Source organism: Juglans regia, chromosome 14 (assembly GCF_001411555.2).
Source record: "Juglans regia cultivar Chandler chromosome 14, Walnut 2.0, whole genome shotgun sequence".
In the NCBI taxonomy this organism is placed as follows: domain Eukaryota; kingdom Viridiplantae; phylum Streptophyta; class Magnoliopsida; order Fagales; family Juglandaceae; genus Juglans; species Juglans regia.
The window spans coordinates 12,780,012-12,798,726 of record NC_049914.1 but is presented as its reverse complement, the minus strand read 5'-3'; the positions used below and the strand labels follow the sequence as shown (position 1 = coordinate 12,798,726).

Below are 18,715 nucleotides of genomic sequence, written 5' to 3'. Positions count from 1 at the left end.
TTAAAAGAATAAAAAATTTAAAACATTATTTAAAAATATTTTCTAAATTATTAAATAAAAAAAAAAAATCACAACCGGAGGGCGGGAGCTCCCGACGAGATGACCAGAATTTTCCCTTTCCTAAAGGATTGAATTTTTTATAATAATATTATTATTATTATTTGAATAAGTGACCCCATTGGCAGGGGCCATTATGTCCTCTGCAGTATGCCTTTTGGTCCTCGCATCATTGCAATCTCCTCTGATTCCGTGTTGTTAATGGCGCATTTTCATAATAAACAGGTCCAATGTCGAAAGCCCCGCACTTCTAAAACCGACTGTTCCCCATAGAGAAGGGCAGAAAATCTGGGCTTGTTTTCGTTTCTCTAAACGAGAAAACCTCCGTTTGGCCGTCGAGAAAATTAAAGCTTTGTGAACCTTTTGAGAGAGGATCTCCGGAAGGTTCGAAAAGGCCGGGGGGTTCAGGTGGGCCCCCATTGATCGCGAGGGGTGTCCGTTTGAGCCCCAACATAGCTTGGGGGATTTACGAGCACGAGATCCCGAAAATCGGTACAGGTAGGCCCATTCGAATTCTGTTCCCTCCTCTTTTTTGGCGATTAATGCTTGTCTCGGTTCCTCGAGTCTACGTGTTTGAATTTCGGCTCTGTCGTTGTCGTTTGGTTCTGTTAGGGTTTTGTTTTCTGTGCGTTTGGTCATTGGTGGAATCTATATTACTTGATGCTCGGCTTTTCCCATTTCCGGTTCATAAGCTCGAAAATTACTGGTCGGTGTTTTTTTAAAAATTTTCCGTATTTCTCTCTGCTTATTTGATTCTTTTTACGAATAAATTACGAGCTTGTGTTTATTTGGAAGGAAAATAATTCGAGGATCAGTTCTCTCTAGAGGGAAAATGTATATTTCTTTTGGTCTTATCAGCTCTTCACGTTACTGTTCCTTTAAGTTTTTCTTTTATGCAAGCTTTTCATTTATGATAAGTTTTAATATTTGTTTTAATTATGGGCATTGTGGCTTTAGTTTTTTGGTTGGCAGCGGTTGGAGTAAGATGAGGTGGGTGGCTTGTATTCTAAGATGCTCCATGTTGCTGATGCTTCTGGGTTTGGGTATGTATCGCCACAATTCGATTCCAATATTCCTTTTTTCCTCTTCTTATTTTTTTTTTAAATCTCTGCTTCTTATATCATTCTTTTGCTGTGTGTTTTTCCTTTTCTTTCCTATCCTTTACTCATTTCGCATGCCAGGCTCAGAAAGTTGTGATTACAAAGTAATTCCTTTAGCACGGATGTTTGTGATGTTCGTGTGTATGGTTTGAAGATGAAATTAATCCACAAGTGAATTTTAAAATTTGGCTTATTACTATTTATAGGCGTTTCCTTTTTCTTTATGTATATATTTTAATCTTTAGTAGGTTAAAAGTGCTTTATTTTTATATTTCCCTTAATAATTTTTTCCATGTTTTTATTTTTCACTTGGCTATCGCTTCTCTGCTGGTTTTTGACTGTTTTTTCTAAAATTTACCAGCTTCAATACTTGCAAATGCCTCTCCCATCAAGAATGATTTTGGGCATTGTGAAAGAGTTGTAAAAAAGTGGGCATTTTCTTCCCTTGATCAAGAACTTAAAGAAGATAGACACACCTTGCGGGATTTACTGTTTTTTCTCCATGTCCCCAGAACAGGAGGCAGAACATATTTCCATTGGTAATTCATATACAATAATGAAGTCACCTAATGGTTGGTCACTTGCCTTCTAACAGCATATTAATTTTTGCTTCTGGACATATGTTATTCCTGCAGCTTCTTGAAAAAGGTGTACTCTAAATCTCTGGAATGCCCCCGTTCTTATGATAAGCTCCGGTTTGATCCGAGGTACCATCTTTCTTTTTGTTATCATTAGAAAATCTGGACAAGTGACTGATCAAAAAAAAAAAGAAAATCTGGACAAGTGTTGCTTATCAACCTGCTCTTAGTCTGAATATTTACTTTTCAGTCCATTGTTGCGCCTTCAATGGCAGACAATTCCTGTTAGTTGTGTTTGATAATTAAGCTATAGGTACATTACTTATAAAAAGAAATTTAAGCTATAGGTACATGGACTCGATAGATGAGCCGGTTGAAAGATTTAAAGGCAAGAATGATTGTGAGATTGCAGAGCTTTAGTTGTGGAGGATTTTTGTTTACAACAACTTGTAGAATGGTGGTGGGACACAATATAGAGAAGGGGAAAGTTGAGCAACTCTTGTGCAAAAATTCAATATTTTAGTCTAATATGGTTTTTTTTTTTTTTTTTGGTGGAAACAATTTAATTTGAAGGAGAGGAGTCTTCATCAGCGTTGGTAAAAGCGCACTTGAGTGAAGCGCTTTCACTTAACAAAATAGAAGTGCATTTACAAAAGCGTGCTTGGTGCTTTTTGTGTGAGCTTAAAGTTTAGAAAAGTGCGCTTTTGTAATCTGTTAAAATAGAACTATAAAAATCAGTTCAAGGCCAAGAAAATGAAGTTAACAAATATTCTTAAGTATTTGATCGATATGGAAGATCATTAACATACCACAGTGCTGCATGTTGTCATATGTGATGTATATGCTTTGGAGCGGAATTTCTATTCTACCTCTTGGAATCATTAAACCTATTGCTTAGGTGCTTTCACTAGTTCAATGTGTTGTCAAATATGTTCTTCCTAAATATTGGTAATGAAACAGATAACTTTTACCAAAGCAACTCAAATAGTTGTACTATAGAACTATAATTTTCAGTTATCCACCAACTATTTTGCTTACAGATTTGTTTTCCTTTGTATCCTGTGCAGCAAGCCAAAGTGCAGGTTGTTGGTTACTCATGATGACTATAGCATGATGTCCAAACTTCCCAATCATAGAACTTCTGTGGTGACAATACTTAGGAATCCAGTTGACCGTGTTTTCAGTACTTACGAATTTTCAGTGGAGGTGGCTGCTAGATTTTTGGTCCATCCTAACTTAACATCTGCAACACAAATGGCTGGGCGTTTACGGGCTAAGATGAGAGGAGTTAGTACGCTGGACATATGGCCATGGAAATATTTGGTTCCATGGATGAGAGAAGACCTCTTTGCTCGGGTGAGTTTTTTTTTTTTTTTTTCCTTTTTCCAAAATTCATCATTTGTTATTTTCTTAATATAACTACTGCAGGGTCTCGCTTAATTTCATTTTACGCTTTACTGCTTTATGTTCTTTGTAAAGGCTTCAATCAATGACAGTGAGAACACCAAACTCAATTGAATTTATGCTTTTATGGAGTAGGCATAAAAATATTTACGCATTTCCTTTTAAATCTTCTAGGTTTTTTATGGCAAGACTTTCTGATGAGAATTTCGGCAATTCGAATGCTCTCTCTCTCTCTCTCTCTCTCTTTTTTTGTTTTTGTAAGTAAATTGGGATGCTATTTACCATGTACTGTTAGCCAAATCGGTATATTTTTTGGCTAGTTAAGTTGATAACCTGATAAGTTCAAGAAAGTATCTAGTAATGCGAGTATGAATTGTGACCCCCCAGTGATGCATGTATCAAAGACTTCTCAGTTAAATATAGGCCGTTATTCAAAATCTTGAATATCAAATGTTGTAGAAGTGTGCACAAAGTAATGCAATCCGTATGGCTCCAAGGTATATGAATAGGATAATGCAAAATAACCCTTGGTAAATCCATGATACCTTACCCATGTATTGATATTAATCTCACATTAATCTACCTTTTAAGGTCTCTCTCTCTCTCTCTCTCTCTCTCTCTCTCTCTCTCTCTCTCTCTTTGTGCCCCCCTCCTCTTCAATAATCAATCCATTGATCAGACGTGGGCATTGTAAGCTGTGATCTAAGATGATCAGAACTGTATTGTTGTTCTTTGGACTGCTGTTATCGATTATTTGTTATTCTTACAGTATTTCTCCCCGTTGCATATGTATTATGTATTTTTACACTTTTGGATAGAGAGATGCTAGAAGACAAAGAGGCTCAGATGACATTAAGAGCAGTGGTTCATATGACATGAATGAGATTTTTATGCCATTGCATGAATACATCAACACCCCTATAGCGCATGATATTGTTCACAATGGAGCCACTTTCCAGGTACTTCAGCATATAGTCTTACTAGTGATATTGAGCTCTTGTATCTTTCATTTTTTGTTCCTGAAAAACAAAATTTGTGGTGAGATTTGTATTTTCAGCATTTTTGCACTAGTCTGTCCATGTGTCTGCGCCAAACAGATTTAGCCCAAAAAAGTCACTTGAACCAATATATTTGGGCTCCCAGGAATTAGTCTAGTAACCCCTAGATTTTGGTTCCGTGGCTATAAATCGTCAAATTTTTGTAATTTTTATGTTTAATTGACAGGTTGCAGGATTGACAAACAACTCTTATCTACCAGAATCACATGAGGTGCGCCATTGTGTACAGAAGTATAAGATTCTTGGTGAACATGTGCTTCAAGTTGCAAAGGTGAGACACATAGGTTCTATAGGCTGTGAATAATCTCAAGTTCTAGTGCTGTTTTTCTGATATTTTTCTCCTTATGGTTGCATATCATGGTAGATACTTGTAAATCTTGCAGAAGAGGTTGGACAATATGTTATATGTCGGTCTCACTGAGGAGCACAAAGAATCTGCAACAATGTTTGCAAATGTGGTTGGTGCACAGGTGATTTCCCAGCAGAGAGCATCAGCCATGAGCATGGAGAACGTAGCTAATGAAAATTCAGGTTAGTATGGTGGCAAAATAAACTTGTGGGGAGCAAATCCAATAAGTCAAATTAGATCATTATGGCCTTTTTAGTGGTGGTGTAAATAATTTGTTAACATGATTCTCTCTGAAGATGGTATTTTGAATGATTATGATTTTTGATCGCAAGGGCATCTCTATTCTGCTTCTTTGTACTCGGACTAAGCGTTTGCACTATTTAATAAAATTATTTATTACCTACTTATAAAAATAAAATAAAATTTTTGATTACCTATAAAAAAATAGGGCCTCTCTGTTATGCTGCTGCTTCCCAAGGAAGAAGGCTGAATGTGTGCATGCGAATAAATTCCATGCAATCATTTTAGTAATTTTTCTTTCCTTTGCTTTCCCCACTTCATTTAGTTTAGCTACTTATTCTAATTCTCTAAGTTTAATGTATTGTGCGCCGGAGCACAGGAGGATTGACAAACTGAAAATATGATAGGATAGAGGATGACAACTGTTTTAAACTTTAAAAGAGTTCTCTTGGTCGTAGAACTTCACAATCACCTTCAACATTTTTGTTTTGCATTCTGGGTTTATTCAGCTTTCCATTTTCGTCTTGGGTATGGACACTTGCTTTTTATTGGTAAAGAAGAACTTTAGTGATGAGAGAAAAAGGCATAACCCATTTACACGGGACATATACAAGAGCAACACCTATGCGTGATTATCTAGATAAACAAGAAAGTGATGGCTATCCTCATAGCCCCTTTGGCTCTATAGAGCTATATACAATTGATCAATGGAATAAAGTATTAACAAAAAAAATTCTAAGCTTGTCCATTGTCTGCTCGTGATCCTCGAAGATCCTTCCATTCCCCTCCCTCCATAGACCCCACCATAAGCAAATAGGGACCATCTTCCAAATTACTGCAATTTGTGAATTCCCATGGAGGCCTCTCCAACTTGCTAGAAAGTTAACCACCCTTCTCGGCATCACCCGAGCCAACCCACAGTAAAGAAGTCTTTACATAGCATTGTGGCAACTTCTCAATGAAATAATGAGTGATCAATGGACTCCCCACTCTTTTTGCACATACAACACTAGTCCATAATGATTCGATGTTTCCTGAGATTGTCTATGGTGAGGATCTTCTTTAAGGAGGTCATCCATGCAAAGAAAGCAGTTAGGGAGCCTTAGTCTTTCAGATTTATTCCTTGGGAATGAATTTATGTTTTGCATAATGAGAAACTTATAGAATGAGCAGACTGCGAATCTCCCATTCTTTGAAGGACATGAAAAGATCTTGTCAATGTCCCCCACTCTACTAGAGCACACAAGATTGAAGAACTCCCAAGTGTGTCGACTTCCCCTACTTATGTGGCTCTAAGAAATATGACATTCTGTTGAGGAAATAAGCTAGATAAGTCCTCCTGATATAGAAATGAGGCTTATTGCATCCAGGTAATTTCGAAGATTCTTGGGAAGGCTTCCTTTAGGGCCCTTACACTAGGGTTGTAAATTTAAACCGGGAAACGGGAAAACCGGACCGGTTGGTCCGGTTTTGAAGACTGTGCCCTCTACCTCTTTTTCTCCCTCTCATTTCAACCGGTCCGGTTTTGAAGATTGTGCCCTCTACCTCTTTTTCTCCCTCTCATTTCAACCGGTCCGGTTTTGAAGATTGTGCCCTCTACCTCTTTTTCTCCCTCTCATTTATCTCCTCTCTTTCTCTCATTTCTTATGTTCTCTTTTCTCTCCTCTTCTTTCTCCTTTCTCTCTTTTCTTTCTCCTCTCTCTTCTCTTCTCTCTCATTTCTCTCCTCATCACTTCTCTTCCTCCCCTTGGCCAGGCATCTCTCCATTGTCGTGGGTCATGGCCAAGCTACAGTCTATGATGGAAAGACTATGGCTTGGCCGTGGGTCTCTACGACTCAAGACCATGGTCAACACCGTGGATATGTAAGTTAAAGATCCATGGGTCTACGAGTTTTATGACCCATGGACGCGACAGTGGGCCATAAAGATCTGCCCACATATCTTCAAATCTATGCACAGATCTTTATGACATGGCCGCGGCCATGGGTCTGATCTATGCGATTTGTTGGCTTTGTGCAATTTTTCTAATGTTATGATGTATATGCGATTTTTTTGGATTTTTTTTGTGAAAAATGTGTTGTCGGACAAGGTGGCCGGACGGTGGACTGGTGGCGTCTATCTGCCCGCCAAGCGGATGTTGACGGTCACCCTGCCTAGGTGTGGAAGGGGTGCTGGATGGATGGTTACCTATTCGTATAGGGCGGGTAGCACCCTTACTCCCTAGGTACCCCCATATTTTTATTCTATAACAGCTGTCCATAATGCCCCCTTTCATGCTGGTATCTCTACAACCATTTGTCCAAAAGAGCCTTGTTGAACACCACCAAATTTTGGACTCCCCAACCTTCTAGAATCGGAGTGCAAGCCATCCCCTATAAGAAATCCCATTGTAGTGGAAGGGGAAACAATGAAAGGAATCAGGTATTGTGTTTTTGTAGTCCTATTGGTTGTAAAGGTAAAGACAAGATGGTAAGCAATCTCTATGGAATTGGGTGAAGTTAAATTGCATAACATGTTACTTTGTAGTCAAGTTTTTATTTCAGAGAGACCCTTTTGACAGCTATTGCTGCTTTTGATAGTGATAGACCCGCAACAGTAAAAGCGAGAGAGAACCCTAAACACCTAGACCCGCCGCCACCCCTCCCCCACCCTAGCCTGCGTGTGGCATCTCACCACCGCAACAGACTTAGTTGACTGGCCTTGGCACTGCCGTTGAGGGCCGGCTGGTGTCGGTCCTCCCTCCAGCGACCGGATTTCGCAGCTTCTGTGTAGTCCTTCTGTGCCGTCTGTTGCCGTCATTTGTCCCTGTCTCTGCCTCTGTCTCTGTCTTCGGTGTCTGTCTCTACCTCCGTCTCTCCGTCGTCTGCCTCTGTCGCCAAAACCAGATCTGACTTTATCTCCCTACAAAATGCCGCCACCCTCTCCCACTCTAGAACGGTGTGTGACCCTTCACTGCCAGCATAGATAAGGTCGAGGGGCCCCGACAACTCCGCCGAGGGACGTTTGGCGTTAACCCCCTCTCCGGCAACCGGGTTTTTCTGCAAAAACCGACTTGGATGAAGCTCTATTCTTTTACTTTAAGAAGATGAAGTTGGAGCAGTAAGGAGCAGTGGACACAGAGGGATTTGACGATGATGACACGCGGTGTGGACTCGTCTCAGTTGGAAGGCGAGAGGTGGTTGAGAGTGGAATAAAAAACTTTTGTTTTTACGAAAAAGGGAAGAAATACTTTTCGTATTTCTGAACGTAGCAAAAGGATAGCTAAGTTCATGTGTCTAGGGGGGATGACAGCTTCGTGGGTGGCTAAGGGGATTGAGGATTGTTTAGAACTTATCTGTCATTAAGGTTTCTTCAGAGAGTTAAGGATGGGTAATGGAATTTTTATCATTCAACATCATGCTAACGCAAAGGGCAGCTTTCTGCAACTCTCAGAATTCTGGAATGGAAGGAGGAAATGATTGTTGGTGATTCCAGAGGGCACTAATGGCATTGGATGGAAAGGCTTTCTGCAGTCCATTCGAAGTGTTACTGGGGAGTTTGGAAAAACAGTGGGAAGGTCGTCCTCAGTCAAAGTGCTTCGTACGCTACAGTGTTGAGGTCATTGGCGGGTAGTCCGATCGAGAACAGCTCAGCGGCAGAAGGAAAGAGTAAGGCACTTGTAGGAGACAAAGGCCGTTATGTGACATTGGGAGAGGTGGAGGGGGTCTTGTGGGATGTCAAAGCTCAATTGAAGGGAGTTATGGAGTATGTGAGATATCTGATGATTAAAGTGGATAAGGGGCTGGATTTTGTTGTGGGTTTTGGCAGTGGGCCGAGCATGGATGAGGGAGGGCGGGGGGTAGATCCTTTGGGTTTGAAGGCCACAAGTGTGCCGGCATAGATAGACACAGATAGGGTCGTTGGACGTTGGCATCTTTGTCCATGCCAGTGTCACTATGCCTTCTGAGGGAGTTGTAGGACCTCAATTACCATATGCAAATGGGGTTGGTACTTCTGTCCAGGGTTCATCCTTAGTTGAAGACGGGGGGGACCCTCTAGGGTCTCGAATATTTTGGAAGAAACAGTCAAACTTCTTTTGGAGGATTCAAACGGGGTTACAAAAGGTAGTGCTTACCCTTCCTGTGTTACGGAGGGAACAATAGGGCCAGATAAAGCGACACGACAAGGATCGTTGGGGGGTGATGCAAAGTCAAGCAATGTTGGTGGAGGGAAAGAACCTGTAATGGTGGCAGAAACAATGGACACTAGCGGTTTGTCGTTGGTACCTCATGTGGGGAAGGTTTGGAATTGGGAGTGCAGCTGGGTACGGTGGCTGGAGATAATGTCGTTCCCTTGGTTTCTATCCTTCCGTTAAACGATATAGTGGGTTTACCATTAGATTGGGTTCTGAATAAAGTTAATGGAATTCAGTAAATCCTAGGGCTTTCATATGGAGAACAGGGAGAATATGAAGATCAATTTAAAGCTCTACTCACTGCGATTGAGGCTAGTCACGTGCTTGAAACCAAATCACATTTTAAGAAAAGCAAAGAGTTAAAGTGTCTTCTATGTTCAATCAACTACAATGCTAGGGGAGATAGCTCAAGTTGAGGGAAGAATAAATGGAGGGCACTGTGAAGACGATCTCGTTGTGGGATGTTCTGGTAGAGGATTAGTTTTATGGAAACAAGGGGTTGGGGTTGGGGAGGTGTGTCCAATTCGGGCTTGGTGTATTTTGGGTAGGTTTCATGGAATTTTTGGGTCATTAGGAGCTCTCTTGTATGGGTTAGGTGTTTTCTTGTATACGTCCAGTATACTTGGTTACTCCTATTGATTTATATATATAATATTTTTACTTATTAAAGAAAAAAAAACAATGAAAGGAAATAGGTAGGCAAGTTGGAGAAAGTACTTTTTATTAACGTGACTCTACCACCTTTGGATAAGTACGTCTTTTCTAGCTAGCCATCTTTCTCAACAGCTTACCCCAAATAGACTTGACATGAATGAAGCAAGTACCCAAGATTGAGATATTTCATGTGCAAGGGTGAAGCTTGCACCCCATAATGAGAGCAAAGCTCTCCACAAGGGAAACAATGAAAGGAAATAGATAGGCAAGTTGGAGAAAGTACTTTTTATTAACGTGACTCTGCCACCTTTGGATAAGTACGTCCTTTTCTAGCTAGCCATCTTTCTCAACAGCTCGCCCCAAATAGACTTGACATGAATGAAGCAAATACCCAAGATTGAGATATTTCATGGGCAAGGGTGAAGCTTGCACCCCGTAATGAGAGCAAAGCTCTCCACATTTGGGACAATTTTTTGCCAGAACTAATTCATACTTGCTAGATTAACTTTCAATCCATGCACAACTTCAAAGCAAAGTAAGAGTGCTCTTAACACTTGAACATCATGGTTGGCCCCACAAAAAATGAGAGTATTGCCTGCAAATAAGAGGAGAAATATTTAGTATGCCAGCTCTTGCTTCCCCCATTGAAAATCTTGAGAGGAATCCACCCTCTACAATACCTAAAATCATTTTAGTAGCTTCCATTAAGAAAACAAAAATTAATGGAGATAGGGATCACCTTGTCTCAAGCCTTGAGAGCTTTTGGAGAGAAGCCCACCAGTGTGCTGTTCATCAAGATAGAAGCATAAGGTGGAGATACTACATTTAATGCAAGAGCACCATTTCTCATTGAGACCACATCTCTCTAGCATGTGTAACAAATATTTGCAATTGACTCAGTCATAAGCCTCATCCATATCAAGCTTGCAAATAGTCCCATTTCCCCCCGACCTAAGTGTACTATCCTAGCATTCATTGGCAGTGATGGCCAAATCAAGGATCTATCTACCTCTTACAAAGGTATGTTGGGGCTTCAAAATTATCTTCTTCATCATTGTGCTTATTTGATTCGCCAAAACCTTCTAGAGGATTTTGTATATCCCATTCACAAAACTAATGGGACGATAATCTTCTACCTCAACTATATATGGCTTTGCCTTGTTACTTATCTCAAATAAAATTCTCTTATTCATCAAAAAAAAATCTTCTACATCAACTGCAACTGGTTTTTTTTTGTATGAGAGCAATGAAAGTTGCATTGAGACTCTCGAGCCTTCCCCTTTCATGCAACTCATGAAAGACTCCCATGTTGTCATCTCTATCCACTTCCTAGCAAGTATGAACATAGTGTATCCATCTGGACCTGGAGCTTTGTCACCCACCATGCAAAATACCACTTTCCGGATTTCTAACTCTTCAAAAGGCCTCTCAAACCAACTTGCTTATGATGTTCTAGTGACTGAAATGCAAGTCCATTATCATTGTCATTCTGAATGTATGCTACATTATTACTTGTATTCTCATGCTGTAGTATTTGAGGTGGTCAAAAGAAGTTGATAATCTTAGCTGATTGTTATCTGTTGAGCACTACTTGTTGCTCAGTAGTTCATATAACTTGATGAAACTTGCCTTCAGTATTTGTTCTTTTAGTTATTCCTTATCATTGTAGACTTGTCTTCTGGTTTTCTAATCTGTAAACTCTTTAGAGCTCATTTTCTTTTGGAATTTTTTTCTTGTGTCTTTTCCTTGTGGAGTGCTTCATGCTACGGATGTTTTCTGTTTTTTGGATCACGAGGGTTTCATTTTTGGAGATTGCGCTTGAGAGTCCTGCATTGATTGGCTTTGGATTATGATTTGGCTTCATATCACGAAGTTGGATCTCTCTATCTAACAGCTTAAAAAGCTTCTTCTTTTCTTTTTCTTTTCTCATGCTATCTCTCCAATTAATGGCTTAAGATTTTGGTAGATGCTGTAACATGGTATAGATTACAGTTTACTGGGCTCAATATGCTAGGCCCATTACATCTGTATTCTCGAATTTGGAGTCTGAAGCTTTTTCTTTTGGTATTCTGGATAACAGTAATATTGCTTTTACTCTTCTTTCCATTTAAATGTGAAAATTTCTATAGGGTTCCAATATTTTCATATTAGCACAAAGCGGGATATGCCGCTCTTGTATTAACTTAGAAGAGTATAGTACTTACAAAAAAATAAAAATAAAACTTAGAAAGTATAGTTATGGTAAATTTTGTCCTTAATATATCACATTCAGTTTGAACATCTGCGAGACTTTACACTCATCAGGCAAGCATCTTTCTTAGTTTGAAAATCACTGCTGAATTCGATAGAAAAATATAGAGTAGAAAGTGTGGCACTAGTATTCTTTTACAAACATCCAGTCCAAACTTTTAACCCATTGAGTCTTGCATTTCATGTTGGTCTGCAGTCTGAATTAGAAAATCTTGGTCTTATTCGAAGAATGTGGCTATTATCTCTTATTATAGTTGAAACTTTATGACTAGATGCGTTGTAAATCCTAGATACGTGTTTTCTCTTGTATTCATCCTATGTACTTGGGCTACACCCTATTGCTTTCTATCAATAAAACCTATTGATTACTTATCAAAAAGAAGAAAAATCATGTATAGTGAATTATGCATAAATGCCTGAATTTATTATGTTATTTCATGATTATGATTTAGATCACTTTGTACATAGCACCAGTCAAGTTTATCTTCTTGTGCTGCAGAACAGAGCTCTTTGTTGTCAGATTCTGAGCTTGAAAATGATGACCACCAGGTTAGCAGCAGCAGAAGACCCTTGCTTGTTGTTAGTGAAATGTGTGGTGGTTGGAATGCAATTACAGTAGGTTCCTTACTGCATTTTTCTTGCATGCAGAATAGCAGTGTTGACCACAATGCAAGTCAGGTTGCTTCCACTGAAAATGGTGAAGCAACTAAACAAAATGTAAGTTACTTTGCATGCCATCCACAAATCAAGATGTGATCATTTACACATTTACTTAGATCTCCTTCACTATCTTAGATGACTGTGGAAAAACTTATGGAAGCTTATGAAGTCTGCATCTCTAGTCTAAGGAAGGAGCAAGGGCGCCGGCGCACTGCTTCTTTGAAGAGAATCTCCCCTGCAAACTTTTCAAAGGAGGTATATTTTTGTCTATTTGATGCCAATGATGTATATACTGCTGCATGTAGCATCAAGCCATCAGCATATAGTATGTTATGATTCCTATCTTATTCTACTGTTCTTCTTTTACTTCTATGCTACCATTGAGGGATTCCTCTTTTGTTAGTTAAAAGATAAAAATTTTAATTTGAGTTTGTGTCATGGAAGAGTTGGTGAATAGTAGTAAACTTTGAATATTTGTTGTGATACCCCATATTGAATGATAAGTGATAAAGGTAGGTGGTGTATAGGATCCCACCTTGCCTGGGAAGGAGAAGTTCTTGCTATTTATAATGGTTCCAATGGGGCTCCAATTGTATTATTGACTGGTCCTTTTGGAGTATAGGCTCAGATGTGGCTTGGGCCTCCCTGGGCTGTAACATTTGTCATTTGGTTGAATTATTTATGATTCGATTGCTTGAATACATACATATACAAACATTTTATATTTCAGAATGGTCACTGTATTTTTCTACTGCTACCCACTCCTCATTATCCTTTCCTTTTATTGCCTAATGAAAGTGAGATGCCTTTCCATAGTTTTAAGGTGTTATGTGTATGTTTCTTTGGTTTTGGTTGCTGGGTAGAAAAAGTAGATAGAAGTTCCTAAACTTTGGTCATGATTTTATCAGGATCAAGTTTCACCGTATAACTACAAGATTCTATAAACATTTTTGTTTGGAAAGCATGGCTATGTTGAATTTCTCTTTAATGTCAGATTTCAGCTCAAATGTAATAGTGTTTATTTATCCTTCTCTCTCATCCAAAGATTTTAAATTCTTGGTTAGTCTAATTTAGTACTTCACTTTCATTCTAGTGGGTTAGATTTATGCCCATTTGTTTATGTTCTTGATAGTTTGCCAGTTTATATATTGTCAAAAGTTTGTTGGTTTTGCTATTTTGTCACTTCTGCTGTTTTACTCCAGGCTGCTTTTTGTTTGGTTTTCATTTTTTGCTTCTAGAATGTAATTATGTGTTTCTTTTGTATACTTCCTGTGTACATGGACTTCACCTATTTCATATGATGAATAAAAATGTCTTTCCTACTTATATAAAAAAAATTATTGAATATTACATGTCACTTAGTTGAGTTGAAACTTAGTCTATATAAATATATATATGTGGAGAGAGGGGGAGGGGATTATAAATTTTTAATCAAAATTCTAAATTCTCGTATGAATGCTCCTTGTATCAAGGCTTACACCTTCATTGTCCATGCCGTAAGATATATTAATTTTACCTGCTACCTCACTGTTGGGAGTTGCTGTCACTAACATGCTAGGTTTTAAAATTTTTCTGTCCTTCCCTATTGCTAATCTTTTGACCCTTCAAATTTTACAGGGACGTCGTCACGTTCCTGAAGTGGTTCTCCAGCAGATAAAATCACTTAACAGCCTTGATTTGGAGCTCTACAAGTATGCTCAAGACATTTTTGCAAAGCAACACAAACATACAATGGAGAAGCTTTTTGCCATAGTAAGCCTCCTGTCCAGGTTTTTACTAATGAGTTATGACCATGACATTTTGCTTGGCAGGGGTGTGTTGTAACATATTATTGCACCAGAATATCTTTCAACTGGTGCTTACACGTTTGCTATTTGCCTCTCTGTTAAGTTTGTTACAAAAACTGAAACCATAATTCCTGGGAGAAGAAGTTAATTGCTTAATGCTTGTTAGATCTCAAATCTTTTCTTGGCAATTAATGTTTGGTAGTGTTCAGTTGACTTCAACAAGGTCAACCAATAATTTGTAAATGGTTCTGCTTTTAAAGTTTATTGCCATTAAATGGACTTGCATTTCGTTTTTTTTTCTTGGCTGACTAAACTTGTCTATCATTGGGAAATGTATAGGGATCGTGGTAGCTTGGATCATTTTATAGATTTTGTTTTAGTACTCTTCCAATTTGATTTCGTTCTAATCAGAGTCGGAGTTTTCAGAGTCAAAACTCCATTTTCACAATTGTCCAAATTCAGAGTTGGAGTGCCAAACCACTGAATGCCTTGTCTGGTGCTGGTGGCGGTGTTCTTCATTATCCTACACACTTCATTTGCTTGTTTAAAAATTGGATTGGTATGGTTGATGCATTACCAATACCCAATGAAGCACCAGAGCTAATAGTTCCTTTGTGTATGATTGGTGAAGATTGATGAGGTTTTGGAATTCTTAACAAAGTGACAAGTCTAACCAGCTTCGTTAAATCGAATGTTGGTGTCTTGAGTCTTTTATTTATTTTATAAATTATAGAAATGTTGTTTGTAGCTCATTTAGTTAGACCATTTGTTTTATGAGCCAAAGGTTGCCACCAGGTTCAAGCCCCATCAGACCATATATCCCTCTAAATTGGCATTAGATTTTACAAAAACGTTACCTATCAAAAAACTTTTTTACAAAAATGTTAATGTTGCTCATTTCCAAACAGCGTTGTTCTGCCTATGCCCTAACCCTAATTTCACTTCATTTCTCCTCTCTCTCTCAAAATTGCATGCCCACCCATTTCTCACAACAGAATTGATTTAATCCAAAGAGCCCAGGCCAATGAGAGAGAACGGGAGGACGAAGAAGAAGACAGCGAAGGAGAGAAGAGGGGCCAAGGCTCAAAATCTTTCTTACATTCTTTTCTTGGGAATTTTATTTCTATTAAAGCTGTCATTTTTTTTTTTTAATTCTGCTTTGGTTTTGGGTTTGGGGATATTGAAGACAAATCCGTCAAACTTTGTCTTCAAAGCACTTTCAATGTTATTGTTGGTTTTCTAGTAGAGAATTGGAGGTGCAAATGCCCGCAGAAATCAACTCCTATGTTTTTATTTGTGGGTGTGGGTTGTGCGCTTTGTGGATGTTTTTGAATTTCGATTGAATGCCTTTGTTTGAGGCAGAGGGAGGGGATAGAGACACTTATCTTTGGATGGTTCATGGTCTGTTCTGTTTTTGGTCTCTGCGGTGCATTTCTTCTCTGGTCTTCCCCTTTTTTTTTTCTTTTTTTTTTTTTGACGACTCAAAATATTAACTTCGACTCCAGCTTCGATAAGGCAGAATGGAGCCGACCCAAGCCAGAGTTAGGGCTGACTCGGAGTCAAATTCAGAGTCCAAGTTCTATGCAAATTCCCATATATCTCTGTGGGCTCTTAATTATCATGTTAAGGTAAAATATTCTTGAAAAAAACAATAATACACAATTGTGATATCGTTCTTTCGCATGTTGGTTGCATGTTGGTTGATCTGTTAACATGTTGAGATTGCCAATTGAGTATGTTATCCTTCAAGTTCTCTCTACATCAGATCATTTGCATTCTCTAGCAACTAGCTACTTATTATGGGTACTGCTTTTTGTATCATTGGCTGCCTATAGGGAATCTGTTTACTTGATGTTCCTGGTAATGTTCAGATCACTTCATGATGTAGTGGAGAAGTTAACTCACTTCTGCCCACCACCTTGGTCATGTGGCATGCTTACTATTGTCGATTAATTTAGTAATATTGTAAATTGCAGAAGTGGGATAGCATGTTTAACAACTCGGATGGAGCTGTGCTATGGAAAGTCTTTGCATTGGCCACGACCCTGATCTTACTCTTTCTTTTTGTAAATTCAAGAAGAAGAACATCCAAAATTAAGATATAAATGTTATTCAATCACAAATCGTAGGGGTTGCAGGGCTTACAAAAATCGAGAGATGCCATAGAGTGGTTGTTTTCATTTTAGTGTCTCAGCTCAAGCTCGAGCCCGAGCCCGAGCCGCGCATAGTAGAAGCTCAACCATGGACCAATTATTTTGTGCAAAGTGAAAGTTTTATGATATTGCTTTTCAACATTGCCCTCATGATGTATTGCACAGAAAATGATTGGTCAAGGCACTTATGCAGTTGGGTTTTCCTCTTAAATTATCAATGCTGTGAAGTGAGCAGTTCATACTTTTACAATCGTGCTGGAGTGTTGTGGCTGTTTCTAGCTGTTATATATTTACCCTTTAGATGACTTTGGAGGAGCACCTTGGACCTAAGACAGAATATAGGTTTAGTACCTCATCTTTTTTTTAATGTTGGGTAACCATTTTCTTATGGGTTGGATGGAATTAATACATGATTACATGTAACATATCTTGGAGCTGTCAAAAGCCAATTCTTTGATTATAAGATCAAAGGACATTATGTTCGCAATCTATTTGAGAAGTTGCTTAATATGTTTGAGGCATCTGCTCTGCTCTGCTCTGCCTACTCCAATTGATTGGTTTCTCGTGGCCATGATTTCTCTTTAAAGGTGTCTGCTGTAGCCTGTTGCCTACTCCAATTATTTAAGTACATCAGCCACTATTTAGTCGCACACCTCACAATTATAGCTTTTTCATAGAATGTGAGGGTGTTTTTCATAAGGTATGAGATGTGGGATAGTGAATAGTGACTGATGAAAAGAATTTTTCATTTAAAAAACAACGGATACAAGCTAGGCATATGTTGTTTATAAGTGAAGTAGATGGTAGTTTTAGTGAAGTGGTATGATTGAAATGATTGCTTTGTAAGAGGGTTGTAAAAATGAGATGTTTTGATCATTTCGTATCTCAAAAGGAATGATTGGATTAAGAATAAATGATCTTTGATGGATCTATCCATTATACTTTGTATTCTTAGCAAAAAGCAAACTAATAGACAAACTTCTCATAATTTTTAAGTCCACAAATAAAATAATAATAATAATAATAATAATAAAATCTCTTTTAAAATATAAAGAATTAAATTAAGAAAGAAAGGGGCCAAAATGCAGGGCAAGCAAAATGACTATGGAACATGTGAATGTCCCACTAAACAATGAATGATTTCAAGCCATGTAGCAACTGTCGGTGATCTCACTAATCACGCCGCGTTCAAATGATTCTAAACTATTCAGAGCCACGTCCTCTCCTCATCCCCATCCACTCCATTTATATTTATTTGTAATAATAACTTCTCTATGAATCAATCTCTACAATTCTTTATATCTATAAAAAGAGTAATGCTATATATAATCGTGAAATATGTAAATATCATACAATCACTTTGAAAAAGAGTGGGGTCTATTATTAAAAAATTAATTTCTTTTTATGTGTGTTCTATATTTATTCACTTTTTTCAAAATGACTGCACAGCACTTGTACACTCACGACTGCAAGTATCATTTCTCCTATAAAAATAGGTATGATTTGTGTACTCTTTTAAGTGTGCAAGTCACATTCTTTTTGAAAAAAAAAAATATTTTTAATATAGTGCATTTAAAAAAATAATGTGCAAGATTTACATACTGTAACTCTGTATCTGAATATGATAATTCATTGATGTCGTAATAAATTAGAATTATTGTTTGATTTGCTACCTTATTCATAATCAACTCAAACGACTTATATTTACTAGAATTTAAAAGAAAATTATGAGTGAACTCAATACAAAGAATTTATACGAAAATGACAGGATATTTCATGTAAAAATATATGGAAAGTTGAATGGTAATATTTTATTTATAAGAAATCTAAACCCTAATTTTAGAATATATGTGTATATATATATATATAATAAATGATATTTACAATTCTAAAATATGCAGCAGTATTGTACATTTTAAAAAATATATATATATTTTCTACATTTTGAAAAGGAATACGTGAAATGCAGTGTATCTAATATGTAACGTTCTGTAGGAGTACAGGAAGTGACTGTTGTCCAAGCTGTTGATTCTGATTTCGAGTCTTTTGATTGAAATGATATTTAAGTAAGAGACAACTTAGATATTGAAATCCATCCATTGCATTGACATGACACAATTTTATATTTTATTTCATTATTATAAAAGGAATGTATACTACAAAATATATTTATTTAATTATTATTATATATTATAGGCAGCAAAAACAGAGAAATCTAGGAATAGAAAATTTTCTATAACCATAAATATA

The 18,715-nt window shown here is 37.8% G+C and overlaps 1 protein-coding gene across 4 annotated transcripts; it reads left to right on the top strand.

Moving 5' to 3' along the window:
* The first annotated feature begins 201 nt into the window (after window positions 1–201).
* LOC108990118 (protein-tyrosine sulfotransferase-like) lies at window positions 202–16,986 on the top strand. Of its 4 annotated transcripts, XM_035685434.1 has the most exons (14): window positions 633–763; window positions 853–891; window positions 1,015–1,100; window positions 1,519–1,696; window positions 1,793–1,864; window positions 2,803–3,091; window positions 3,958–4,098; window positions 4,364–4,468; window positions 4,581–4,728; window positions 12,365–12,414; window positions 12,514–12,582; window positions 12,661–12,780; window positions 14,143–14,277; window positions 16,289–16,986. In XM_035685434.1, the coding sequence occupies exons 3-14, from the start codon at window positions 1,043–1,045 to the stop codon at window positions 16,415–16,417; spliced, it is 1,494 nt and encodes a 497-aa protein (XP_035541327.1). In that variant the 5' UTR covers window positions 633–763; window positions 853–891; window positions 1,015–1,042; the 3' UTR covers window positions 16,418–16,986. The 4 variants fall into 4 exon arrangements, with proteins under 4 accessions (XP_018819531.1, XP_035541329.1, XP_035541327.1 ...); XM_018963986.2 differs by lacking the exons at window positions 633–763; window positions 853–891 and adding an exon at window positions 202–555; XM_035685436.1 differs by lacking the exons at window positions 633–763; window positions 853–891; window positions 16,289–16,986 and adding exons at window positions 202–555; window positions 15,818–16,270.
* The last annotated feature ends 1,729 nt before the right edge of the window (window positions 16,987–18,715 follow it).